Consider the following 27106-nt stretch of genomic DNA (forward strand, 5'->3'; position numbering starts at 1 on the left):
TGAATAGGATCCACTTCTGTTAAATTCTTTAACTTTTAAACGTGTTTTTATTCCCCCTCGCCTCTTGTCTTCCTTCCCCAGAGGTAGCCCAAGTGTTTTAGAAACAACATAGTCAACTGGAGCTCATTGAATAATTCAACTGTTGCCTGAAGTGATAGGAAAAAGAGGACGACCCATTTAATAAATCAACCAGAGCTAAAAGCTCTGTGGTTTGTAAAAATGTTCATCTGCCCTCCCTTTGAACTACCCGAATTTCTCTTCTGAAGCAGGTTTTTTTCCCCTCTCAGCTGGATGTTCCCTGCTCTGGAACAGGGACCTGATCAACCTGCAGGTTATTCTTGCAGGTTGTCTCTGTTAACCTGCTCTTTCTCAGAGGATCCTGGGGTGTTGTGCAGCAGTGTGAGACCCTGTGACCCCTTCCCTCCATCCACAGGGTGTTTCTGGATAGCTCTCCTCTCTCCTGGTCCCTTCTCAGTACCCCTGCTGAGGGCTTCTCAAATACTCTGTCAAAGCCACTGCTGCAGCAGGAACTGCCTGAGAACTACCAGTGTTGCCTCTGGGGTTCCTTGGCCATTTAATCCAAGAAATAAAGATGTTTTGGAGGCCACTGCAATATGCTTTCTAAAGCAGTGAGAAGTGACCTATCTTTTTCATATGTGCTTTTGTTTTTCTTTAAATAAATAAGAATTCTCAAAGTGCTCTTTATTTCTTATTTGTGCATTGTGCCTCTGTTACTTAAAACGGATCTAAACACCAAATACTGCCTTTAAGGGATATTGCACAGAAATACAGCCATCTAGGGAAGTTCATAAACCTTTTGCTAAAGACATTCTTCTCTCTGTAGTCTGTGTCAGACTTTTATTTAATCCCTTTGGACAGGTGCTTGCCAGTACACCAGCGTGTTACTGTATAAATTGCTTTTTCATTGTTGCTATAATTGTAAAATAATCCCTCTGTTATACCCACCCAATGATCACTGCATTATCTTTCTGCTGAGCTGCAACATTTCTTGGTGCCTGGTGGTGTCCTGCCTGTTGAAATGAGAGATGTTTATTAAATTGGCTTTTCAGTTGTGGTTCAGTTGAAAAACTGGCAGAGGGATCAGTAGGAGAGACTTGCTACATGCCTTGAAACATCATCGTCTCCCCTGTAGTTTATTGCTTTTTTTGTTCTGATTTAATGGTCTCTCTCTTCCATCTGCTGCAAACTATATCAGGTGGCTGAGCTTTGTGTTTGGGGGTGAGTGTGTGAACACTGCTGTGCATAAAGGAATGATTGGAGGCTTAAAATCGGGGTCTGGGGAGGAACGATCCGTTTGCTTCTCCTGCCTGTTTTGACTGAGAGTTCAATTAGCAGCTGAAATGTGTGCTGTGGTGTGTTAAACAGCACTGAATAGGAGGCTACAAAGATAATCCTCTGGGGACAGGCCACTGAGGGTGGGACCTTCCAGTACTGAGCTGGCCAGGCTTTGCTGATCCCTGCTCAGTGCTGAGCTGGTGGCTTTTTCAATGGAACTTTGTGCCCTTTGAAGCATCCCAAACCTCTTCCATGATGAAGAGGTGGAGTGCAAGGTAACACTGAGCTAAATCGTTTTGCAGAGCTGCTGGCTGGTTTTGTTTTCTGCTTTCTTATTTTGTAAATGTAGCTGTAAGGCAAAACACTTCCCATTGCAACATGAGGCTTCTTCCCCAGCCCTTCTCACAAGTGTATTCAAAACTTAAAAAAGAAACCAAAAAACTGAGTGTTTTTAGTTATTTTCTCTTGAAATACAGTCAGATTCACATGACTTACTCTAGACATAAGCTAGAGAGACTGAACAGTGTGTTGGGATTTTCTTGCACCCTTGTCTGCTCTCCAGGCTGGGATCTGGCTGCTGGTGTGCCTTGGTTGGTGTCCTGTGCCACAGCCCGGGGTTCAAAATGACCCAGCTCCAGAAGAGAAGTTGACCTAAATTAAAGAGTTAAAAAGGCACAAAGGAATTGAAGCATCTCGTGTTTCTTAACATACTTTCTATACTTCATCCTTGAGAGAACTTAAGATTTTGGTTTTGAAGCTCTTACGTAGAACCACCAGAGTCCCAAGTAATTCAAGCGAGCCCTGAGCTGCCCTGAGAGGTGCAGGTAACTTCTCAGTGGGTGGTGGCCTGGTCCCTCCTGTGCAGAGCCATGATGGGATGTCCTGGTGACAGAGTTGCCAACATCCTGGCTGTGTGATGAGGAGGATTTGGGGAAAGGATGGATTGCTGTGTGCCAGAGAGCTCAGGCCCATGGATCCATGCTTTACAGACTCCTCCTGGCTTACACCAACCCCACTGTCCCTGGGATCTCCCCCCTCACCCCCAAACAAAACACTGGGCCTTTTTCAAGAAGGAAGTGCTAAATAAGACACAGTCAAACTGACAGAGCAGGGTCAGGAAATACTGACTGCTTTCAGGTGGTCATACTGAAATGGGGCTTCTGGAAATGAAGCTTCCAGTGGCCACATGGAAGGGGAGGAGGAAAGGGCCAGTGACTAATCTTGAAGTGCTCAATATCATCCCTACTATCAGGAGTGGGGTTGGAGCCCATTTCTTCTTTAGGAAGTTACTTTAGAGGAAATATGGAGAATTTGGAGGTGTTTGTGTGCATTTTCCAAGAGGGGGTCAGAGATTTTTTTTGTTTTGGTTTGATTTGAAGCTCCGTTTAAAACTAAGCCTGCCAGTTGTCACAGATCAGCTTTAATTTTATCTTCCCCACTTGCCTTACCAACAGCAAGATGTTATCAAATGTATGACCAGGCCCAGTCAATATATTCTAAATGCATCCTAAATTATTTTCTGCCTGCCTTGCACATTTTTATGAGATTGTGGAAAGGCTCACTTGATGTGCATTCAGATGAGCAGGGGAAATTAAACTGTTACCCCGTTTCTTTCCTCTTCCCTCCCCATGACAGACTGATATGCTTTGGCTGGAAATTACAAAATGTCTTGTAAAGGTCTCTGAAGCAGACAACAGGATTGGTCTCAGTGGTCCTTTTTTAAAAGAATATCTGTAAATGCTTTTTTATTATTATTATTATTCAGAAACTGAAAAACTGGGTGTTTGTTTACCCTGAAATCTTACTGTGCTGCTGAAAGACTGTCCTTGCCTGATGGAAAATCCATTGTGTTGCTGTAGGACAAATCATACACAGGGTCTGTGATTGTCAGGCTGGATCACCAGGATGCAGCCACGGTAAGGTGCTCGTCCCCTGGGTTGGTTTTGAGTTCCCATATTGAGGACTGGGGCCCCTGGGGGGGTTTAGAGCCTCAGAAGGTGATGGTGTGTCTGTGGCCCCGGGGGGTTCAGAGCCTCAGAAGGTGATGGTGTGTCTGTGGCCCTGGGGGGTTCAGAGCCTCAGAAGGTGATGGTGTTTGTGTCGTGGGGAGTGGTTTGCTGGGGGATGTGCTCACACAGAAGGTGGCTCAGCACAGGCTGCTGGGTGCCAGCCACCAACTGCTGAGGTGGGAACTGCTTCCAGAAGGATTTGCTCCATCTTTTATCACCTCTGTAGACATGAGTACCCTGTTCACACTTCCCTTTGCATAGGAGGGCAAATCTGTTACCATAAGGTTTATTCGCTTATTATAAGCCAAATAATGCTTTTGTACTGTAAAGGACTGTGTTCTTTCCAGATGCTCATCTGCTTATGCTGGTGGGGGAAATACCAGGTGTCAGCAGAACTTGACTGCTTTGGAAAATGCTGCCCAGTAAAATAGGGGGAAAAAATTAAGCTGGGAAAAAATCGAGCCAGTAAAACTAGGGCTACCTAGTGATTTATTCCATCTGCATCAAATTAGCATTAAATCAGAGAAGTTTTACAGGTGTCATTCAACCACTACATAAATAACTTCTTTGTAAAGCCACCCTTTTGACCAAGAAAATGACTCTTTGCTGTAGACAACTGGTCTCAGCCTGTTAGCCTGTCAGAATGACTGCTGCTCTGTGCCTGGCTTTCTGACAGCCCGGGGAAATATTTGGACAGGTTTCTGGAGGTAACCCCTGCCATCCTTCAAGCACGAGAACATTTTGTTTCAAAGCCTGGGCTGTGTCTTCATGCTGAGGTGGCAGAGGTTTGGATGGCTCAGCTGGAAGCGGTTGCTCTGGTTTTGAGGGAGAAGGATGTGGTGTTTTTGAGGGAGAAGGATGCTGCTGCTGGAAGGCCAGCAGCTCCTGGGCTGCCTGCCTGGCAGCCTGCCAGCCCGTCCTGTGGCACAAACCAGCCTCACCAGAGCCCTGGGGAGCTGGGCAGTGACAGCAGGGATGGCTGGGCTGAACCTCAGCCACTGATTAATTCACATGGCAATCAGCAGCAAGGCTGCAAGGAAGAAAAGCCAGTTTTCCCCACAGGGATCACTGTGAAGTAAAGGCAGGAGGGAACTGATGACCCTCCATTTTCCAGTGGTTGATCCAAGCAGGACTCACATTCACGTGACTGGGAGAATTCTTCTTGTACTTCTTGCAACAGCCCCACTTTTCTTCATGTCCCTGTAAAGGAATGGAAGGGTCTGGGATTTGACCTGGGAGTGTATTTAAAGCTGGCTGCAGTTTAGAGACTAGAGGAGAACTTTTTTACCTTTCTGAGAAAAAGGTTTTGAAAAAGCACGTGGATGATCTGCAAGAGGAGAAAATGCTTGAAAAGTTCACGTTAGTGTTGAGATTGAACTGCAGGACTTTAATCTACTAGAAAAGGCTTCTCTCACGATGTAGGAATAAGAAATATGTTTCTGAAATACTTGATCTACCTTTGTAGATATGGAGTTTTCATTTGCTTGCCAACTACAAGGTAAGAATTTCTCTAAGCTGGGTTGTTGTCTCCTTTGTAGTTTGCTTTGCTATTAGCCCATATTAAAGAGTCCAGGAGATGATTGTGTTGATAGTTCCCAGGAGGAAAGAAGCTGCCATTAATAGAGCAACTTCAGCAAAAATTTAGATTAGGCTTTGTGGAATTCAAACTGAGGCTCTACAAAATAACCTTGTAAAGGAGATAACCATGTTTCTGCCTCTAGAGATGGATGCCACTGGGGTAGTTGCTGTCCATCCCTTTTCCTCAGGCTCTCTGTTATGCCACTGGAGGAGTCAGGGATCCCACCTGGGAGTCCTGTTACCTGTACATCTCTTAAAATGAGCAATCCCCAGAACACAGTGCAAAATATGCTGAGAATGGCTGTGATGGACAGCAGGTTGCAGGACTAATAAGTGAGATGGTTTATTTTGGCCCAGTGCCTTTGATTGAAAGGGGCTGGTAATAAGAACTCTGAGGCAGAGCTCCTGTGAACTGTATTTGATGGTTGGAAAGGTTGTTGTGAAAGGCGAGGAAGAACTGGCTCCTGCTGATGTATTGGCCAAAGAGCTGCTTTTTCAGTTCCTTAAATGGGAGTCTGAGTGCTTCAGGCAGGTGCTGAAGGGGATGGATGTCAGGCAGCAGATGCTGAGGTAGGATGGGCAGTAAAGAAGCAGAGAGGATGCTGTTTGAAAGTGTTGAGGGAGATTAGAACCACTGCAGAAATAGTAGCTGATGTTGAAAATGTAAGAGAATTTCCTAGATCCTGACAGCAGCATGGAGAATGCTTAGGAAAAAATTAGCAAGCACACATGAATTTCAGCAAAATTGAAGGGAAAAAGTGTGAGGGGAAGAGGATGAGATGCCGAGAGGGTTCGGGGCCCTGGCCGGGTGCATCGTCCCACTGAACTGCAGAGCACTGTCGAGTTCTCTGCTTGGGCTGTTGCTCTCTTGAATCCTGGTGTATTCTCACTGCCCAGAGAGGGAATTGCTGTCAATGTTCCTGGAAGTTCTGCACTTTAAAGTCCCGTGGAGTTAATCCTTCACGTTTGAGTTCAGCAACATTTTGCATTTTAGCAGGAGCCTAAAGTGATATGCAACATCTGTGTAGAGCATTGCTGAAATTCCTGATAAATGAGTTCCAGAGGCAACCTTCCATTTGTGGGACACTTCACAAAATCTGCTGCACAGAAAGGAAAACTTTATCAGCCAAGCTCTTTGGTGGCCTGAAAAGTTAAAGAACCAGAGTCTTCTGTTTGGCTGCTGGAAGAGGCAGGGTCTGTTTGTGGCACACTGATGCACTGCAGACTTACCTGCTGTTGCTCTCCACTGATGTGTCCCATCAGCTCAGCAGAACTGCAGGCACTGAAGCACTGGGGAGTCATCTCTTGACAGTCTGTGCCTCAGTTTCCTCTTCTCTGAAATACAGAAAGCCTTTAAAATGAATGCTGGTTTGGAATTTCCTATGACGCAGAGAAGGTGGTGGTTGTGAAAGGTAAAATATTATTGGAAGATGGTAGAATTATTTCAAGTTATACAATAGGAATGAAAACAGGGCCTTTATTTGCTTGGGACATCTGCAGTATTGGAGAGCTGTTGCTGTCCCTGCTTTGTAGCAAGGTCACTTCTGTGCATCCCCTCCAGATGTGTGTCCTCAGGGTTTGTCTGAACATGGTTTTCACTGCGTGGTGTTAATGGCTCTTACACTGTCTCCCAGCAGGGTCCCACCCTTGTGCTTTCACCTCTGTTTTTGTCTACTTCTGCTGCCTTCATACTGTTTTCTGTCTTTCCCTGTTTATCTGTCTTGATTCAACAATTTTGAGGGAATAAATCTCACCTGCTTTCCTTCTATGGGAGAGAAAAATTAAAACCAAACCAAACAAAACCAAAGAAAAGCAAAGCACCAAAAATGAAAGAACTGGAAGCCATTACAGAGGGACAGTGGCTAGAAACAGGCCTGAAAAATTCCACCTCTGGGACTCCTTCTAGCAGCAGAGCAGAGTGTGAGCTTTGGCATAGGTAACACAGTGCAGGGTTAACCGCTCTGGAAGTCACGTTATATTAAGATATTTGGGGTCTCCAGAGTGGATTGATGTGAATGGAGAGGAGCAGGAAGCTCGGGGCTCTGTCTGTCCTTGCTGCAGTGTCACAGGAGTGGCAGCACCTGAGCAGGTGCACTCAGGTGTTGCAGGAGAGGAGGGTCAAGTGCTTGTTCTCAGATGACATTTTGTCATCTTGGCTCTTGCTTCTGTTGACAAATACCAGGTGATTTTTGGTTGAGCTCAGGAAAAGGTTGTGGAAGGTTTTTCCTCTGTGCTGGTAGGTGAAGAAGGGATCCTGTGGATGTGCAAATGGAAAGGATGAAACGAAGCATGTCCTCTTAAAAATGTGGAACGTGATAGTGCCACTGCTCAAGGCACCAGTACTGAAGTCATGTAGGAGATAACTGCTCTGAGCCAGCATGGCCACTCTCCAATCAAAACTTCATTTTTTGCCTGATTATGTTGGCCTGAGCAAGTCAAATGTTACCCAATTTTCTGACCCAGTTCTGTTTTGTGCCTCCAGGACAAACACTCTTGTATGCCTCTGTCTTTTCAGTGTGTTTGTGTGAGTTCCTGAACCATTTCAGAGCTGGGGGAGAGTAGTATAACACTTGGGGGGAGGGGGAAGGCTTCCAGTTGGATTTTTTTTTTTTCCCCCTCTGGCTTTTGTTTTCCTCATATGTTTTTTCCTGGCAAAAGCAATGTGTTCCTTCATTTGAACTGTTGTGGTGACATGGATTCAGCAGAGCTGTGCCTGAGATGTGCTGGTATAGGTGACAGCCAGCTGAGGTCTCCTGATGGAACTGTCCTGCATCACTAAGTGTTCTGCCCAGGTTGGGCTTTCCATTTTAGGGTGGCTGCTGTGGAACTGACCTAAGTTAGACTGCTTGAGCTGGCTGAAAGATCTTCTCAATGAGGTGTGAAGAGATAGACTGGAAAGAAATCCCATGAGTTTGTGAAAAAGTGGTTTCTGAAAGGTAAGGATGGTTCCTGGAGTAGAGGAGTGGGTGACAAGAGAAGAGCTCAGTGCCAGCCACGGATGCTGAGGTAGCACTGGGCTGCCCAGCTGCAGAATGGGAAGCCAGCACATTTTTATTCACTTCTGTGAGGTGGCTGAGAATCCAGGGCTTAACTGGGATGGAGTAATTCACAGATGCCCCGTGTCACTGTGGTTTATTTATTTATCCTGGTTTATAACGTTCAGTTGGCAAATTTCTCTTCCTTCCAACGTTTTGCTTGCCTGATACTTAATTGTGCATTGGTTGCATGAGCCAGGCTTGGCTCTTGAATCAAATGGAACCACATTCATTTAATAGAGCTGTGCTGGAGATGAATTTTCTCTCAGTGCTAAATCTGGGACAGTAGTCAAGCAGGTTCCGCTGGCCTAAACATACCCTGAGTCCTTCACTGCAGGGTTAGAGTCCTGCACAGGATTCTGTGTGCATAAGAACTGCCTTTTTTTTTTTTTTTTAATAACACAGCTGCTCTAAATAATGTGCCTACACAGCACTTGGGAGGGAAAATGGTTGGCTTTTGTTTAACATTTTTAATTGGCATTGGTGTGCTGTGTAAATTGGCTTGACTGTCTTAATAATAGTTGGGCAGATTTACGTCTTTTGGCTCTCACACCCAAATTACTGTAATCTCTCAGAAGGACATATTGGTTTATGTAGAGTTTGCATACATTGTACAGTTGCACTTCTGTGACTGTATTACAATAGCATTTGTTGTCTCCTCTGTAAATCTTCAGATTAGCATCCCTGGTGCCTGCTGAAGTAATGATCTGCATCATTTCAGGTGCTCAGTGAACAGTCTAAGCAGAGTAAAGCATTTGGCATTTCCTGTATGGCTGCAGGATGGAAGATTGGTTCACTGCTTTCCACTGCTTTAATTCATTATTAGCTTAGCAGCTTTTATTGCCCCAGTGGAGGGGTTGGTGTTTGCTACTCTGCTGTAATTGCAGTCACCCCTTCTCAGAGCACGAGTGATTCCATGGCTAAAAATTGCAGTGTGAGGGAGGGCAGTTAAAAGGAATTATTTCAATAAACAGTTTGTACTGAAGCCTTTGACTCCCCACACCCACCCACCCTGACCAGTGTTTGGAAATACTTGAGGAAAACACCACTCCCTCAGTAGGAACTCAGACGTGGCCTGGGCTTTCTTCTGATTTGTTCCAGTTGTGTTTTGCCACTTGGAGTGATGTTGGGATGGGCTTGTCCACCAAGTGTAAGGCTCCCAGACACTTTGCCAGGTTTGTTTTTCTCCAAGGCTCCATCTATTTTACTCCCCCTGAAGATGAGATCAGTGCTCAGGAGTGGAAGAGAGCGGTGTTTGACCTGCTCATGCAGCCCCTGGGGCCAGCCCACGTGCTGACTGCGGGGACTGTCCCCAGGAAAGGTGCCCTGTTTGAGGGACACAATCACATGCCAGCGTGGCCAGAAAAAACTGTAGGTGTCTGCTGAGCTGGATAAATGCCAAACTGAAATGAAGCCTAGAAAGGTGAAATGTACTTTTCCTTAAGGCAATCACAAGTCCCGTGCCCTTCTGAAGGGGAGTGGATGGAGGATATAATTGAGGTCTCGTGGAGGGAGCAGTTGCAATTCCTTGTGCCCTCCTGAAGGTGTGTTGCCCTTGTCTCCCCAGTGAGCTCTCCCAGGCATTTACAGAAGTCCTGATTTTCAGAGGAATGGTTGTTGCAGCTGTATTCAAAATAATTAATTCAAAAGCAACAGGTGAGGAAAAGGAAGGTGGATTAATAATGCAGCAGTTCACCTCTTCTGTCCCTTGGTGATTGCTAACCTTGTTCATGCTGGAAGGCAACCTTTTTTCCTGAAGTAAAATTGGAGGTAACCATCCCAAAAATCCACCCAGAGGCTATAGATGGTAGAAGAAGCAGGAAGCTTTCCTAAAGCTGTGGTGTATTGAGCTGTGGAGTGATTGAACATTCTCAGGGGGGTTAGAGGCCAGTAAACTGGGTGAGGCTGCAGGGACAGATCCCCACGGGCAGAAGGGTGGATGGTCTCAATGGGTGTCCTCAGTGTCTCTGATCTTGGCTAATGCTGAATGAGCTGATTATTTAAATGCTCGTAATGAGTTAGATAAACAGTGAAATAATTAACAAAGTAGGCACTTCAATGGTTATTGCATGGTTTAGAGCTGACTTTATTTAGATGAATGAGGTAGTTCATTCTGCCATTAGCTGTGCCCTAGCAAAAAGGATTTTTTTTCCCCTTTCTTTTTAATGATTAAACACCACAAACAGAAAATGCACTGTGGGGTTTGCTGGAAGGACAGCACAATGGCCTGCTTCCTTTAGAGGAGATCATCAGAGACTCCAAGTGACTCACATGCAACTTTTGGAAATACTGTCTTGGTTTTCTCAAATGTCAAAAAATTCTCAGGGTCTTTGATACAGTAGAAGAGATCATCAAGTCATGAAATGTTGATATTTGAATCACTGTCTAATTAGATCATGTCTGTAGCACAGTATTCCAGGCACTGTTAGTGCTGTTAGAGCACACCTAGAAGTCTGTCTACATTTTTGCCATTATCTGAACTGCTGTTTCTTTTCCCTCAACAAGTTTTTAGGCCCAAGTGATCAGTCAGGAGAGCTGCTTACACTGCAAAGCTCATGGTTCCTTCTTGTAACCCCTGGTCAGCTGTAGGACTTCAGACACCTCACACTTGGTGACTGGGTCCTAACCTAGGGATCTTTCATTTCTCACTGAACCCAGTAATCTCTCTATACATCGTGTGGCTTTTTTGGTTCTTACTCAGTACAGATAATTTAATAAGACTTACAGGCTGTTTGCTTTAGCTTTCATTCTTTTACACACACCATGAGTGGCCCACTGCCTCTTCCAGTGAAAAAGAGCAGCAGTTGGCAGTGGTGTGTAGACCCCTGACCTCAGTTCTGCAGGTTTACTCTTTTCTCTGCTGCAGCACAGCATCCTGTCTGGGCCAGACTCAGAACTGTGAGAAAATACAAGGGCAGTCACAGGGGTGAGATTGCTGCAAAAGCTGACTGAATTTCTGATGCTCTCAGGGGTGTCACATAGGCAATCTTGCCCTTCTTTTCTTTTTTTTAGAGAACAGAGGGAGAAAGGCTTAGCACGTTGACTGTGACTGCACAGACCAGTGGATGCTCTGTGTGTGCTCCACGTCTGGCTTGGTTTTCCTTTTAGAGGTGTTTCCAGAGAGACAAAAAGCAGCTGTCCTGTGAAGCCTGCCTTGGGAGAACACTATTAGTAAATCCCTGGCTGTGAACTGTTCTTCAGAAATGTTAGATCAGAGCAATCAAGGTAATTCTGTTCCTGCTGTCTGGGGGGTGCGTGTGGCCTTCCCTTCCCAGAACATCCACCCTTTGGGACTTTGGCACTTCCCTGGTCATCCAGCTATTTTTTGCTAAGGCTGTTACCTCCCACCATTCCCAGAACATCTCAAAGATCTGGAAGGGTAACTGGGTGGGGAAAACACTTCTAATTTGTCATAGTGGATTCCTCCCATCAGGAGGCAAATTTCAGGCAGGAATCAAAGTATTTAGGCACATTCCATAAAGATGTTGGAATTTATTTTTTTCTTTATACTTTGATGTTTTGTGTGTTCTGTGTGTGAAATTTTCTGGTACATTCTCCTGAATTCTTATTGCAAACCTTTATGCTGAGGGAAAAATGCTATGAATTTGGACAAAGACAGCTGTGTTGGGATAGCTGTGCTGGCCTCCGTAGTCTATTCCAAACTTTATACATTACAGTTGTCCTTGCATGTATTTTGTTGTTATTAAGAGTGGCTTCTCTCCAGAGTAATTGTGCTGCTTTACCAGTGGTGTAATTTGATTTCCAAAGAGCCCTGTTTGTCCTTCAGGCCAGTGTTTGCCTCAGGAGTTACACCGAGAAGCTGTAGCTGTACCTCTCCAACAGTCAGCCTCCAGGTAATGTACAGCTACAAAAGGCATCAAGGACTGATCTGACAACCTGTTCTGGGAAAGTAAAACTTGAAGTCAGAAACTTTCTGAGAGCTTTTGGTATATTTATATCTTGCAAGAAATCTCTAGCGCTTCTTGTCTGGGGAGATCTTTATGGGAAGTTCCTTTTAACTGTCTTGAAAAGCCTTAGTAATATTTTCCTTTTCAGGAGCAGAGAGGCTGATAGGTGAGGTAAATCTGAATCAGATGGCTTGGTTCCACTGACTGCACAGTCGTGGATTTATAGCTCAATTAAAATGTAGCTGTGTCGTGTTGCCTGTTTACCAGCCCCTGGCTGGTACTTCCCCCCTCCCTTTTGTGATGCTGTAGTGTTGTGGCAGTTGAGATGCACGAGCTGCTCGAGCTCCTCTGCAATACCTTGAGAGCAAGAGCTGTCTGGGAGGGTCTGAGCTGCTGCTTAATGAAGTGAGGGTGTGCTGCTTCTGCTGCTGGTTGCCTCTTGGACTGTGTTTAGCCATTCCCCAGAGCTGCACTGCAGACATGAAAGAACAAATATGACATTTCTCAAAGAACCAATATGACATTTTTTCAAAGAACCAGGCAGGAGTCACCATGGATCTCATTTTTCACCACCAACTGAATTGTCTCTGCATGCAGAGCTCCCTTCAGTGTGGACCTCATGCAAGTCCTTCCTCACTCCTCGGTGTCTGTGCTCCAAATCACACCTTCACATCTTTTCACCTAGGCTGATTCATATAAAAACCAGTTAAAATTATGTTTGCAAATTAGTCCACTGGATAATAGTCCACTCATATAACAGAAGGCAAGGTTTGATCTGGCATGCACTGTGTATACTTGAAATATTTGTCCTAATCTATGGAGTTTTGATAAAACCTTTGACTCTCCAGCTGTTGTGCTGAGACTGAAAAATACTGCAAAGTTTTAGTATCTCTAGCTGGATTTTACATGATATTCCTTTTCTTTTTTTCTTCAAAGCAAGCAATGAAGAAACAGAGGAAAGCCCAACAGTTGTCTAGAGTTGATTTGCTTGGAAATGAATCATTGATGTCTTCCAGGTGGACAGCAAATGTGTTAGGAAGTCTTTATCTGCATGCAGAGCAGTGAACCAAAACAAAGTGAAGTGCTTGGAAAAGATCCCCTCAAGCTGAATCCTTGAACAGCAAAGAGGTGCCTGCAGGACCAGCTCAGTCTGTGCTCAGGGGGTTAGTTACTGAGGTGGTGCTGGTGTGGGGTTGTGGGTACTGTGGTTACAGCTCCTCCAAGTCCTTTGTGGAGCTTTGTGCTGTGTCCCAGTGGCTGGAGACAGAACATTCATCGTTTTTTCCTGTTGTGTGCTCTTTGCTAGCATCTGGAGGAGAATTATCTCCTCCTAAATGAAATGTCAGAGGACTTAATCACTGCATGGGGCAGATATTCTGAATCAAAGAGGAGCAGCTCATAGCTTTGAGAGAGGTTTGCCATCTCTGGGAAAGATGAAGTGCTGCACCTGAGCCATGTTGCAAATCTTTCAGAAACAACTCTCCCAGACGGGAGGAGTCCTCCCACCTTTTCATTTGCAGCATTCCTAACCCTGCTGCATTGGGCACTAATGTTTGACATGGATCACTTCAAAAGTCTTGCTTGTCATACACCCAGTATAAAATGAAAATATGGTCACCAGGCAGGTAGCATAGACCCTGCTGACTCTTGTGCAGGCAGCTTTAACTTTTGATCCAGTTATTATGTACTTATAAAGAATTTATTATTAGCAAGGCCTCTGATTTAGGAATGTGATTTTAAATGTCTCTGCAGCCTCTTCTGCTTCTTACCAGCAAGACCTGGCAGTGTCTTCCTTTATAGGAAGCTGTTTTGAACATGTTACAACCACACCTGTGTATATTGATAAATGCTTCTTTCTGTGGCATGCTTTAACCATTTCCTCAGCAGAATGGACTCTTTGAAGTGGTACAGCTAGGCTGTCTTCAGCTTCATTTTCTTGAGATTTTATGCTCAAGAAGCTCCAGGGGGTTTGGGAGAGGTGGCATTGCAGCAGAGGAGGAACATCTGGGTGAGTAAACTCTCTCAGGATGAGGTTGCACAACCTGTGCTGGTGCATGTTCAGAAGAGGGTGGTTGTAGCACTGCTCTCCCTCCTTTGCTGCTGCAGCCTGAGTGTGCACGAGAGGCTGGTGCAGGATGTCTGCTGTGCCAGGAGGGACTGGAGCTGTGGTCCCTGCCAGCTGACACGGCCATGTGATGAGTGAAGTCTCTCAGTGGGACTGATAACATCAGAAAAATGATGTCACTGTACAGACTTGTGCCAGATGTAGTCAGAATCCAAAAGTACATCTCTCAGTGAAAGGGAGTGGGAGAGGATGTGGTAGATGTAAAGGTCACTTTGGTTGTGGTGGTGCCAGCTACGAGGAACAGGTTGGTGTGAGGAGTGTGAGTGTGTGAGAGGAACACCAGGGTTCCTGTGTCAGGGGCCAGTGCATGAGTTGATGGCCTCAGAGCAGCACCTTCCTGCTGTGCTGCTGCTGTATGCCACTCTTGGGTCTGAAGTAAGGGCCATGTGTTGGCTTTTTTTAAGTGATTATGGATTGGAGATTTTGGATGCTTTCTCCATTACTTCTACATAGATGGACACACTTTGAATTCAATAAAAAGGAAAACATAGATTAGTTTTTTTGAATTGACCGAAGCGTCCTGATGAACCTCCTGGGTAGTCACCACACCTGACACTTCTCTGTAATAATGACAGGGCTGCACAGCAGAGCATATGGGAAACCAATTAATTCAGTAGATATTAATTAATAAACACATTTCCTCTGGGGAGAACCTTTCAGCACATCGCTGTGGGGCCCAGGCTCGCGTGCATGCACGAATGGATGGGGAACGTGCCTTCCTGGATTGTCACTTGTTATTCCTCCACGGGCTGGGGACTGCCTGCTGCAGGCTGCTGCTGCCAGGCTTTTGGGAGAGCAGAGTGCAGCTGATGCTTGAGCTGCCTCTCAACCCCCGGTGTCCTCACACATAGTGATGTCAGCACAGGGTGCTTTGCAGTGCCCTGGGGTGCTGGGCCAGCCTGGCCAGCTCGGGCAGTCTGGGCTCTTTGTTCTGAGCACACCTGACCCGTGTGTGCATTGCAGTGATCAGCCCTGGGTATGGCTGCTGGATGGACTGAAGCAGGTTTGTTTGGACACATGCACAGCAGAGCTGCTGTGGAATGGGCAGTGCCTTGTCAGAGCCTTCCTTGGCGTGGAACAGCTGGAATTGCATCTGGATGTGGCCCTGCACTGAATGAGCACTGCAGGCTGAACAGTTAACAGACACTGCAGGGCCATTCAGCTGAATTAAAAGCCTCCATTTAACTTCCCTTCTTTTAGAAACAAGTCCACTGGTCTGTCATCAGGTCCATGTAGCTCCAGGAGAAGGAACAGTGTGCTCATGCTCCTGGTGTAGTGTGGGCACTGATGATGAACATCTTAACATCCCTCTTCCTGCTCCTGACAATGAATTAGTTTTCTTGGGAAATTTATTAGAAACAAGATCCAGATGGTTTACAAAAAGCTTTTTGGCTGCTGACCATTTGAACCTGACTGCTGAAACTGCAAAATGCTGCTTATTGCTACAAGCAGTGATTTTCACTGCTCTTTTCCTGTGCTGTGGTGTTGCTGCAGGTGTGAAGGTTGTGTTCTTGGAGCAGTTCACTCAGTGATTTGTTCTGAAGTAGTTGTTTTCACTGTGTAAAATTCCATTAGACTAGTTATATGGATTTGTATTGATATTTTCTTTTCTTCCTGCTGACTGTAAAGACAGAAACCTACTATTGGAATGCAAATCCCTGTGATGGAAAACCACCTTCATTGCAAGATATGGCAGTGCTTCAGAATTGGCAGCCTGCTGAGATGTGATCTTACTGGTAGAGGACTGGACCAGAAATGCTTATTAGTCTCCCTTCATGGTTTCTCAGGTTCTTATCATTACATGAGGTACTCTCCATTTAAAAATGGTCTTTATTTCTTGTGGTATGTGTGCAGCTGGGAAAAAGAGGAGAAATTTCTTCATGAAAGTCTGCAAAGAATACAGAGGCTTATCTGATAAGCTCACTTCCTCTTAGAGAAGTTATGGGTATAAAATGCATTTATGATGACAAAACAGTTTTATCAGTTATCATTTATCAAATGTCTTTAAAAAGCAGTAACATTTCTAAAGTATTTGAAATTTAAATATCCTACTTGAACTTCATGGAAGAAATAGTGAAGTGCCTGCTGAGTGTTCATATTTATATATCACCTATCAAAATGTTACCAGTCTTTTTCAGACACAAGTGTAACCTTCTCTACTTAGTACTTCCAGCCTGGATCCTTAGCAGGGAAAAATATTAATCCCTGATGAGTGTGACTGCAGTGCTGGGTGAAGTCAGCAGAAACCTTTCTGCCCAGCGAGCTGGCAGGGCATGTTTGTAAGCCAGCAAACTGCAGTGCTCTGCAAAATATTCCAGCTCCAGAAGCACAATGAATTCTGTCTCCCAGGTTCACAAAGCTGGGATTAGGAGGAGCTGTAACGTCTGCTGCTCAGGGTACAGAGAGCACATTGGCTGGGCTATTTTCTGGGTTTCCAAACACATTTCAGATGTCCTGAGAGCCTGTTATAATATGTTTGGTGGCTTTTGTTAAGCGAATGATACGGTTATCCTTAGGTTTCATTTAATTTCCCAAATGGAGCTGTACTCACTTTAAACTTCTTGGCAAAAATAGTTTTGGGTTTTTTTTTTCTTATGATCAGAGTTGCTGATGATTTCTTACTCAGGAGCCGATGCAGTTTGTGTGTGTGTGAACTGATAAATGGTGGGAAGCTGTAAATGCTGATGTGTTTGGTCACTGTTGACATGGATAATTGAATTAAGTGTAGAATCAGGCTAGTTTTTGCCTGTGGGGTGCAAAGTGTTCATGGTGTTTGACACAATTTGCTGTTCAGGATGGATATCTTTGTCTTCCACCCCGATAGCTGGATGGTTACATTTGCTCTTCCTGACGTGCTGTCATCCCTTGTAAGCAAGATTTATTAATTTGGCTCCATCTTTGTGTGTGTTGTTCTTGTGCTTCCCTGGTATCCGTGGCTCGGGGCAATGCTCCTCCTCCCATCCTGAGCCCTCTGCCAGAGCCAGGAGCTGTCCTGCCAAGGGGCTGGCACAGGAGCTGCTGGGCTGGGAGGTGGGTTGGGATACATCTGCAGTTGTGCTCCCTTTCCCTTTCTGTACTTGCCTAAATTAATTGCATGCTGCTGTGGAGCAGTTGGGGCACACTCAGTCCATCCTGAATGTGTGCAGAAGCATCCCCAAGTCACACACAAGGCATTGTGCTGTTGCCTGAGAGTGTTCACTTGTGTAAAATCAAGTCCTGGGCTCGTGTTCAGGTTTCGTGTATTTTATAACCTCTTCCCTGTCAGTACAAGATACACATCTAATGAGAGCTTAGCAACAAAAACACAGTCTAGGCAAACCACATGAAAAGCCAAAGAATGACATTGTGGTGTTTGGAAAGCTTTAATAAAGAATCTTAATATACTGCTGTGTGTGGAGGGAGCTCCTATTCATCAGAAGACTTTTACAGTGAAATAAAGCAGTGTTAACAGGATGGAGTTACAGACTGAAATATTTCTCTCGTGCTTCTCTCCTCCTTCCCTTTTCCTGCCACTTTTTTTCTTGTGAAAGCCACTGATTTGGCTTCCACATGACACTTCCTTGTCTAATTTATGGGTTCTGTCTCTTCTCATTTTTTTCTGTCTTGATGTACTTTATTGTTTTGGTTTTGCCCTCCCTGGAAAGACTCGTATTTTGTGATGCTTTTCTCCTCTGCTCATCTTTTTCTGGTGTTTTTCTGTCTCTAGCATTGCTCTTACAACTTTTTGCCAGACTTACCCTCTTCCATGCATATGTTTTGTCTGTTGGTACCTGTTGTACTCCTTGATTTAGCAAGCTGAGCTGTCCAATATTATGGATTTCTGTCAGACATCTTTATTTGTTAATAATATAACTATAAATGATGGGTTAGTCCAGATGAGCAAACCTGACTTGTGGGTTCAGCAGCACCTTTGTGGATGTGTTTTTGTGCTGCTGGGGACTCTGGGAAGGGATTAAAAAGCACAGAGTGAGTCCTGGAGGCAGGAACAGTGTTTTTGGCAGGGTGTTCATCATAGGTGTTGGACTCACTGCTGCTGAATTTATACTGATCGAGTCTGTCCTACTGTTAAAGAAAAGGTGGGTGGGAGGACTGTTTATCTGTCAATTCTTTGTGAAGAACTGGAAGAAAAAACAACTTCATTTGAACTGTGGGAAAGACAGCTTTGTGTGTGGGTGATACAAGGACTGCAGTGCTCTACGAGAACTTTGCTCCTCTGATGCACTGGGGGAGTTTCACTGTAAGAACTGGTTCATTTCTGCCAAAAGTTTAGTAGCAGAGGTGGCTCAGAGGAAAGCAGTTCCTTTATATAAAGAAGGGAAGGGGAGAGAGGGTCCTTGGGTGCCGCGTATTCTGCCAGAACAGATGAAAACAGCATCTCCTGCACAATCCTGAATTAAAAGGGAGTCACCCAGGAGGCTGCTTTACCTGCCAGCGAGGTGCTCAGTGCTGCCAGCCTGCATGGGGGATTTAGGCACTCGGAGGGTTCTGGCCACGGTGTGAGCAAGCTGGCTGGGAGTTTACTAACACACCATATCCTGTTTGTAGCTCAGCTTGGCAGAGCTCCTCTGGAAAAATTAAAGATTCTCTTTTCTGTCATAAAACCACACCAAGGAGTGGGAGGGAAGCGCAGCTGTCCCGTGCCTGGGTTCAAACAGCAGTCCTGCAGCTTGTGTTGCCAACTGCAGGGAAGTACAGCACTCAGAGCATGAATGTAGTTTTCTGACTGATACTTGTTAATAGCAAGTCTTTCATTTCATCCCGTATGATCTCTTGGTTTTATCTGTGTGTGTTTAATTGAGAAATGGCTCTCTCAAAAACCCTCTGAGAACCTGTTTAGAAGTGATTTGGATTGCTGACTCCAGGGCTGTGTCTTGTCTTAGTCTTTATCATGTTTGAATTCCATTGTGAAGTGCCAAACAAAAGCATATCAGAAATAATAATAAAAAAGATACTGTGTAAATAATCGAATGGTTGGCAAATGTGATGGGGTTTTACAATTCAAGTACTTCAGTCCAGGAGTGCTGACTGTATACACAGTGCCAGCAGGAGAGAGGGGTCACAGAAAGGTGCCTGTTTCCAGCAAGTCTGTGGAATCCTTAGCCAGAGCTGATGGCAAATGGGAAAAGCCAGACACGTTTAACTGAGAAGTTGAGAGCTGTTTTACTTTGCTAGTGAAGATATTTACCTCTGGGCAAGTGACTTCCACCTTGGCTTAAATGACTTTTTCCTGTGTGAGGTTGGTGCCCCTGCAGTAAGAGCAGGCCTTGCTGAACTGTCCCTGCTGAGCATTCTTATTATACCTGAATGGGCCCAGTGGGTTCCCATTAATGTCCTGGGTGAGGGTGCCTGGACAGATGGTGCTCATCTCTTGTTTCCCCTTCAGTCACTGGTTCCTGCTGTCCCACAGCTGTTCCAGCTGCACTGGCACTGCAGGTTTTGGGAGCTGTGGAGAGCAAAGGCTGAGGGTTGGTCCTTGGTGATGGTGGTGTCTCAGCTGACACAATGCTCTGGTTTGCTGAAGGTCCTGCTGGCCAGCTGAGAGGGGGATTCCCCACTGCTCACTGGTGGGAGGAGAGGGAACTCCCTCAGCCAGAACCAGTTCTGAGCAGGGATCCCTCGTTAGCCCCTCCCCAGGCTGACAGAAGTCTCTCTATTGCACTGAAGTGCAGTTTGCTGAGGATGAGCTGTGGGGATGGGTAATTCCTTCAGGAGCTTTAAATAAATTGTTCTCAGCCTGAAAACTCCTTGGAGTCAAGCAGGAGGAGTTGTGTGTGTGCACATGAGCACCTTTCCATTATCAGGTTTATGATTAAATAGAATCATGTTTCTTAAACAGGTCCAACATGTTAAGCAGCAAAATTTTACTGTGTTGGTTTTTTTGTTGCACTGCTCGCCCTTGCTGTCTGAAAATTAAAACAAATGTGTGTGACAGCCTTCGTCACTGACATCAGGCTGGTTAAACCTTTCTCTCTGAGGCTGAAGGGTTCTCCATCAACTTTCCATTATACCTTTAGGCACTTGAACTGTAATCACATCGCCCCTTGACCTTTTTTGGGGTTAATAGCTCGGACTTCAGGGCTGGATGCGAGACCTCTGTGATCCCTTTCTCTGGCTGTTCTGTTAGCTGTGCTCTGAGCCCACTGCAGTGCATCTGCATCCTTGCACAGCTCTGGATGCGAGGGCTGAACAGGTTCTTACTCAGCATCTTCCCTAATATCCAAGTTCTTGCTTTCATCCTTTTTTTTTTCCCCTGCTGTTCATTGCTAGTTTATCACTGGCTTTGCAAGTCTGCCTGCTGTCTTTGCAGTCTGTGTGAGGACTGGCCATGTACAAGTGGGGTTATAAGGTCAGTGTTGGGACATAAACAGAAAACATGTGCAGTGAATGGAGCACTGGACAAAAAGGCATCAGGGAGCTCTCCTGGGGAGTTGGAATAGCACAGTAACTGCATTGCACTGGGGAAAATTGGCTTTCTGCTGGAATCTCTCCCATTTGGAAGGTTTACAGCAGTCAGAGAGGCCTTTGGCTCTGCTGAGTTGTGGTTTTTGGTGTTCAGTGGACTCGCAGGCAGCCCCAGACCTCCTGCCTGGGGCCGTTCCCACTGTCCTGGTTTTCTCTGGAGTTGTGGAGCAATGGGAGCCGGGCACTGTTGGAGGCCTTCACACGTTCTGCTGTGTTTGGGGCAGGTGTGGGAAGGGGTGAGATGCAGAGGGAAGAAGCAGTGTGTGGTTTAAGGTGGGTAATCTCCCAGGGAGCTGTCTGGACTGACACAGTCCTGCTGCTGCCTTGCTGCCAAGCAAACCTGCTTTGGGGCTTGATAGTGGGAGACACTGGCAAGCACATTCCTTGTGGGATGGATTTGTTGTCAATCACTTTGTATTCCCTAGAATGAGAAATAATTTATTTTAAGGAACGGCTTTCTTGCAGTGCAGGTTTAGAAAATCATCAGTGATCTGTTTGTTCTGTCTTCCTCAGGATTATAAAAGCTTGCTTTGTTTGCTTTTGTGGTGGTGTGTTTTGCCACACGAAGCCTTTTGGTTGTGCTGTTCAGCTCTACTGGCAAGATTGTGGGTGGGTGAGGAGATGAGTTGAATTTAACACTGATCTGATATGGCTCCTAGGACACTCACATAATGCTCCAGCCTGGGTTGTAATTCAAGGAATGCAGAGCTGGTTTACATCTGCCTTGAAGTTAAAAGCAATTCTCTAAGGTAGTTTTGTGGCAGTGCAAGTAGGTGTGGGTGTGTTAACTGCTGGGCCTTGGCAGACGTTGGTTTAGTGGGGTAATGATGTGTGAAGGTGGCTGGGGTAGAGTCTGGGACACACAGCCTGCATGGAGAGACCTGCTGCTGCCACCTGCCACACTGATGGTTGTTTTCTTTGTTTTAGATGAAGGACCTAGCTTGTACTTCTGACTCCCCTGTGCATGTAAGTTTGTGGACTTGATCTCTAGTAATACATCAGTTTAATTTATGACCCAAACTCTGTGGGGCCTAGAAGAAATGAAATCTGAATGCCTGTCTTGCAGAAAGGAATGTAAAATTAGTCATCCCACACCACCCTTCATGCCAGCTAGAGGCAGCAGGTGGGGATGAAGGAAAAAACTTGCTGGAAAATTATAATCCATGATGTAACCTCATCCCACGAGAAATCTCCCTAATTTAGCCTTGGTTAGTTCATCGGAATGGCTCCAGAGAGGAAGCAAGTCAGATCTGTTCTGGGTTTGGTCAAAGATTAGGTGAGCAGATTCGACTGTGTTTGGTTCTGGGAGGTAGTTTGGCAAATTGCAGTGAACTCTCTGTACAGGTCTTGGTGAGAGACAGTCATTTCCTGCTCCTTTAGGCTGGTTTCCTAGTGGGCAGGCTGTCCACAGCAGCAGCAGCCGTGCTGGTGACATTAAGAGGAGAGCTGGGCCTACTGTGTGTGCCAGGGGCTCTTTCTTTTTTTCTTTTGGCTTGTACCGTTTTCATCTTAAAAATAATGACTTATATGATTTATGCTTCTATTTTACTACTTGATCTTGCTGAACTCTGGGGGGGAAAAAGGCTTGTGCTTAAGGGACTGAGCGATGCATTGTCATCCACTCGTCCTGTTTTGTGTTCTACCACAGACTTCTTACATTGGGGCTCTGAGGCCTGGATTCATCCTCCAGCTTTAATGCTTTCTTGATATCATTTCCCTGCATAATCAGTGGCAAGAGCTGGATGTGTCCAAGGAGGTGATTTAGTCTGTGAAAGGTCTGAACTGTTCTCTGAGGTTTCTGTTCTTGTTTTTGACTGAAGAGGAAGAATTCAGTTATTCTGCATTTAGACACCTCGCTGAGCTGCCTACAGTTGGGTGCTGTGAATTCAAACCTATTACTCATCCATTTCCCTTCCTAGAAGTTTTCTGTCCTCGCTCTTCCCTCCTAGGATGTGCTGAGGTGAGCAGACAGCTCTGTCACATTGCAGCAGTGTTGCCTCCTTGCAGTACAGAAGCTACTGGTGATGGTTTTGTTCTGAAAATCAGTGGGCATGTGTGATTTCCTGAGCATTACCTTGATGTAGTAGGACTGGTGTAAGTTTTAAGTATATATGATCACATCTGTTGAGGTTGACTGAGATGTAATGTCTTGACATCTATGGTTAACACCCAGTCAGTCTGAAAAGCAGGGCAAGGCAGTGCAGAGCCCTGAGAGACACCTTGTCAAAGTGACAAATTGCCCTTTCTGATTCAAAGGACCGGCTTGCATGGCAGAGCTAAGCAGCTACTGGAGAAAGGGGAGGAGAGCATGGGAAAAATACCCTACTTGTTTAGGCCTTCCCCTGTATTTTTTGTTGTTTGTAGCTTTGAGTTGAAGCTCTTTGTTTTCCCTCGTCTGAAAAAACAGCAGGTTGAGAGGAGCAAAGCTCCTGGGATTCTGCCTCTCCCACTTCTCATTCTTATAAACTGTTTACAGTCTCCCTCAGTTTTCTAGCTTTGTATGGAAAAGTTCAGTGGGTCAGCTTTCCCTTTAGCTTCATCCATCATTCCAGTCAATTAGAAATAGTTGAGGGCCAATTGCCCGGTCTTCCATTAACTGAGACACTTCAGATTGTTTAAAATAGCATAAAAGGCCTCTTTGTTGGCTGCTGGGCAGGCCCTGTGGGTTTGCCCGTTGATGGGCAGCTCCCGCGTGGCTGAACAGACCCCAGTGTGTCCTGCCACGCTGGAGGGGTGAATGTTCCTGCTCCAGGCCTTGTCTGGGTTTGATTCCTTCTCCTTCACCTCCGCCTCTTGCTTTCCCTGAAAGGTGTGATGCCTTCAGAGGGTGAATTACCATGCCTGCTTCCAAAAGAAGCTGCTCTTTGTGGCTTTTCAAAACTTCTGTAGTTGAGGGTTTTTTCCAGTTGCTGAAATGTTCCTTTTAACCTTGGTGCTTTAAAAACTCTTGGCATTATTTGTTCCTTGCTTGTCGTGTGTGTTTCTAAAGGACAAAGGAAGTGTGTAAGTGTTCAGGAAACAGTTGGTGCATTGTGGTGTGGGGCTGAGTTCATTCTGGTACCCCATGCCAGGACAGCCTTCTTTCATTTGGGGCTGGCATTTCTCGGCTGTTCTGAACTGACCAGCCTGAGGGCAGAGTTTGTGTGAGAGCTCTGACAGAGAGCTTGAAGCTTCTCGTAGGTTCATGTGTTTGGGTTCACAGTGAAGTGAGCTGAATCTGTTGTATACATACATATATGTTTATTTATATATATAAAAAACACGTTTTATTTCACATGAGGAAACAGAAAAGTAAGTTTACTAAATGGAGATCAGTTTATCTGCAGCAAAGTAGATATTTATGTATTCCCATCTTTAAATCATTGTCTGACTTGCAAATTCTCCTTCAGCACTCTGTGCTGCCTCAATTCCAGTCCAGGCTGGTCCCTGTGCTCTTTGTTGCTCCAGAGCCATTGTGCCTGGATGTGCCATCCTTTGATCCTGGCTGGGGGCTCTGTGTCCCAGCAGTGCCAGGGCTGCAATCCCATCTAACCAGCATGTGCCCACCTCTGAGCCCGTCCCACCCGAGGGGCAGCCGTGCAGGAGACTGTCCTGCTCTTGGGGCTGTGGTGAAAGAAAGGGGCTCTGACAAGGCAGGAGGATGTGACAGTAATCAGACTTGAGTCTTCAGCTGCTGAGCAGTTGGATCTTTTACTGAAAAAAATCTGCCACAAATAGACCAAGTTCAACAAACTGCAGCAGTGATTTTCTTCCTCTCTGATGTCCTAGTCTGATGAAGATCTCAGGATAGACTTTTTTCAACTGCTGTGTTTCTGCAGACTTGTCTTTTTTGTCTTCCTTTCTCCTCCACGTGCCTTCAGCAAATAACAGCTTGAGGATATGGCGAGCTGCAAGAGCTGAGCTGGAAAGAGACCAGTGGGGCAGAACATCAACCCGAGACTTGGCTCCGACAAAACCAACGTTTGCTTGCTTTACACTTGGAAATAATCTCATGCTTTGCAAAGATTGAAGCTCTAATAAGTAGTTTAAACAAAGAGTAGTAGAGGAGAGAGAATCCACATTTAATTCAATTAGCATTGTTGTCCAATGCCATTAATTATGCCCAGACTTGCAATGTGTTTCACAGGAGCTGATACACTTGAGCTTTGTCTGTACTGGGGTTGGCTGAGGACAAGTTATGTCCACTGATGTAGAATTCAGCCTTTGTGCTTTGCAAAAACCTTCAGATTTGGAATCTGACAGTAGCCTGAAGTAAGGAGTGGCCAGAATAGCCTGCCCTGCAATCTTATGAACAAAGGGGATCTCGGGGAGAATGATGATTCGATGTACATGTACATGTTTTCAGTGTTCTTGAAGAGGGACTGCTTTAGTGGAAGTAATAATCTCCTGCAATTTTATATTATTTCCAGACTGTTTAAAATTGTTCCATAGGCAGAGAATAAAGAATTTTGTTTACTGTCTCAAGGTAGGATGTCTGATCCTCCTGAGGGAGGTTATTCTTTTATTAAAACAGATATAAAATAGCTACTTTGATGGAAATATAACTCTAGGAATTGAAATGGTGATGATTACAGAAGCTGTAGTATTCTAATGCAAAATAAGCCCTAGGAGATGTGTGCCCTAAATGGTGAATCACTGTTCTTTAACAAAACAAGAATTACTGTTATTTTATGATTCTTGCTTATTTTACAAGGTCTTCAGCTGTTTCATCTGCACTTAACTTTTACGGGCTGGGGATAAATTGATTGTTGCTTTGTGTTTTAAATAGCATGTCTTTTTTAAAAGAGGAGATGCACACTGGAGATGCAAGAACAGATCAACAGGATAGGATTTGGTCTCAAAAAGGCAAAAGCAGAGAGAGAAGTCAAGACTGCTGACACTGTGTGCAGTAACTGCTTTGGAATCTGTTCTCGTGATTTGGTGGTATTTTGTAATCTTGGAAGAAGCCAAAGATTATTATTTGAAAAGGACTTAGTGGGTAATGCTCAGCAATCTGCAGGGGGGGATGTCACATTGAAATGTGTGTGTTTATTGCAGGAGAACCCTTGCATCCGTTTTAGGGGGTCTGTGGGGTCCCCGAGGGCACTGCAGGCCTCACTGCCCTCACCAGCTGCTTGTGGGGCTTGTTCCCAGGGACCTGGCAGCTCTGGTGTTTGAGCTCAGCCCTCAGCCCACGCCTGGGCTGTGCTGGAGGAGCAGTGTGTGGGGGGGGTGTGCTGGAGGAGGACTGGTGTGCTGGCAGTGGCCATGGACCCCGCCAGCTCAGCCCACAGCGACCTCGGGCCTCCCTGTCTGTCCCTGTCTGTCCCTGTCTGTCCCTGTCTGTCCCTGTCTGTCCCTGTCTGTCCCTGCCCCTCATCCTGACCCTGCTTTGCTGCCCAGGCTGCCCTCGAGCCTCCCCATCACTGTGACACTGCCCCTGGGCTGGGCCTGGCTGCCAGCTCAGCTCTGTCCTGCTCCCTCAGGTGCTGGGGGTTGGGGCACCAGCCAGCGAGGCCCTGACCAGCCATCCCCAGGATCCCTTAGTGCCACAGCCCTCAGAATCCCCAGGATCCCTTAGTGCCACAGCCCTCAGGATCCCCAGGATCCCTTAGTGCCACAGCCCTCAGGATCCCCAGGACCCCTTAGTGCCACAGCCCTCAGGATTCCCAGTACCCCTTAGTGCCACAGCCCTCAGGAGATCCCCAGGATCCCTTAGTGCCACAGCCCTCAGGATCCCCAGGATCCCTTAGTGCCACAGCCCTCAGGAGATCCCCAGGATCCCTTAGTGCCACAGCCCTCAGGATCCCCAGGATCCCTTAGTGCCACAGCCCTCAGGATCCCCAGGATCCCTTAGTGCCACAGCCCTCAGGATCCCCAGGATCCCTTAGTGCCACAGCCCTCAGGAGATCCCCAGGATCCCCTTAGTGCCACAGCCCTCAGGATTCCCAGGATCCCTTAGTGCCACAGCCCTCAGGATCCCCAGGATCCCCTTAGTGCCACAGCCCTCAGGATTCCCAGGATCCCTTAGTGCCACAGCCCTCAGGATCCCCAGGATCCCTTAGTGCCACAGCCCTCAGGATCCCCAGGATCCCTTAGTGCCACAGCCCTCAGGAGCTGCCGGCCCTTGGTGTTCCTGGGACACGAGCTGTGGAGTTCAGCAGTAGGGGCAGGACCACGGGGCCTCTCTGGCACGAGGAATTGTCTGGCTGCTTCTGCTTCGAAAGCCCCCAGCAAGGTACAGGAATGAGGGTGTTTTTCTGAACTGGAATTACCTCCCTGTGGCAGGCAGGGAACCACTGGTAGCATTATTCATTGGGGGGGTTGTGTTCCAGCCTTACCCAGCAACTTGTGTTTTGCTGTGGATAATTAGGCTGACCTGTCAAACGTGTGGAATTTGAGATGCCGAGGTGTATTTAGCAAAAAAAAAACCATCCTAAATACTGCCTTAGAAGCTGAGCACAGAGGAAGGTAGTTGAAAGGGGTAATGTGTCCCAGTTTCTGCAGTTTGTGTTGACCTAAAATCCTTAATGATGGAGTCTAAAAACAGATAACAAAATCTTTGCATCTTTTCTACATTAATGTAGCTTGTGACAATTCCACGTTAGCGATGTAGAGAACGTACTGGGTTGGGAGATCAAAGCACCATCTCCTGAAGCTAATTCAGGGAGTAAGCTGGGTGATGGCTGTCCTCTTCCCTCACTGCATTCCTTC

The 27106-nt window shown here is 46.0% G+C and overlaps 1 protein-coding gene across 16 annotated transcripts in view; it reads left to right on the forward strand.

Moving 5' to 3' along the window:
• Positions 1 to 27106, forward strand: part of ARVCF (ARVCF delta catenin family member) — a 236648-nt gene that overhangs the window by 121740 nt on the left and 87802 nt on the right. For 11 of the 16 annotated variants that reach the window (XM_064675283.1, XM_064675281.1, XM_064675280.1 and 8 more), the window contains one exon: positions 21341 to 21379. The exons of the other annotated variants lie outside the window; for them this stretch is intronic. In XM_064675283.1, the coding sequence (XP_064531353.1) occupies positions 21341 to 21379 (39 nt within the window). The remainder of the gene's footprint in view (positions 1 to 21340; positions 21380 to 27106) is intronic. 16 annotated transcript variants of the gene reach the window in all.

The sequence above is a fragment of the Pseudopipra pipra genome, chromosome 18, assembly GCF_036250125.1.
Source record: "Pseudopipra pipra isolate bDixPip1 chromosome 18, bDixPip1.hap1, whole genome shotgun sequence".
Taxonomy (NCBI): domain Eukaryota; kingdom Metazoa; phylum Chordata; class Aves; order Passeriformes; family Pipridae; genus Pseudopipra; species Pseudopipra pipra.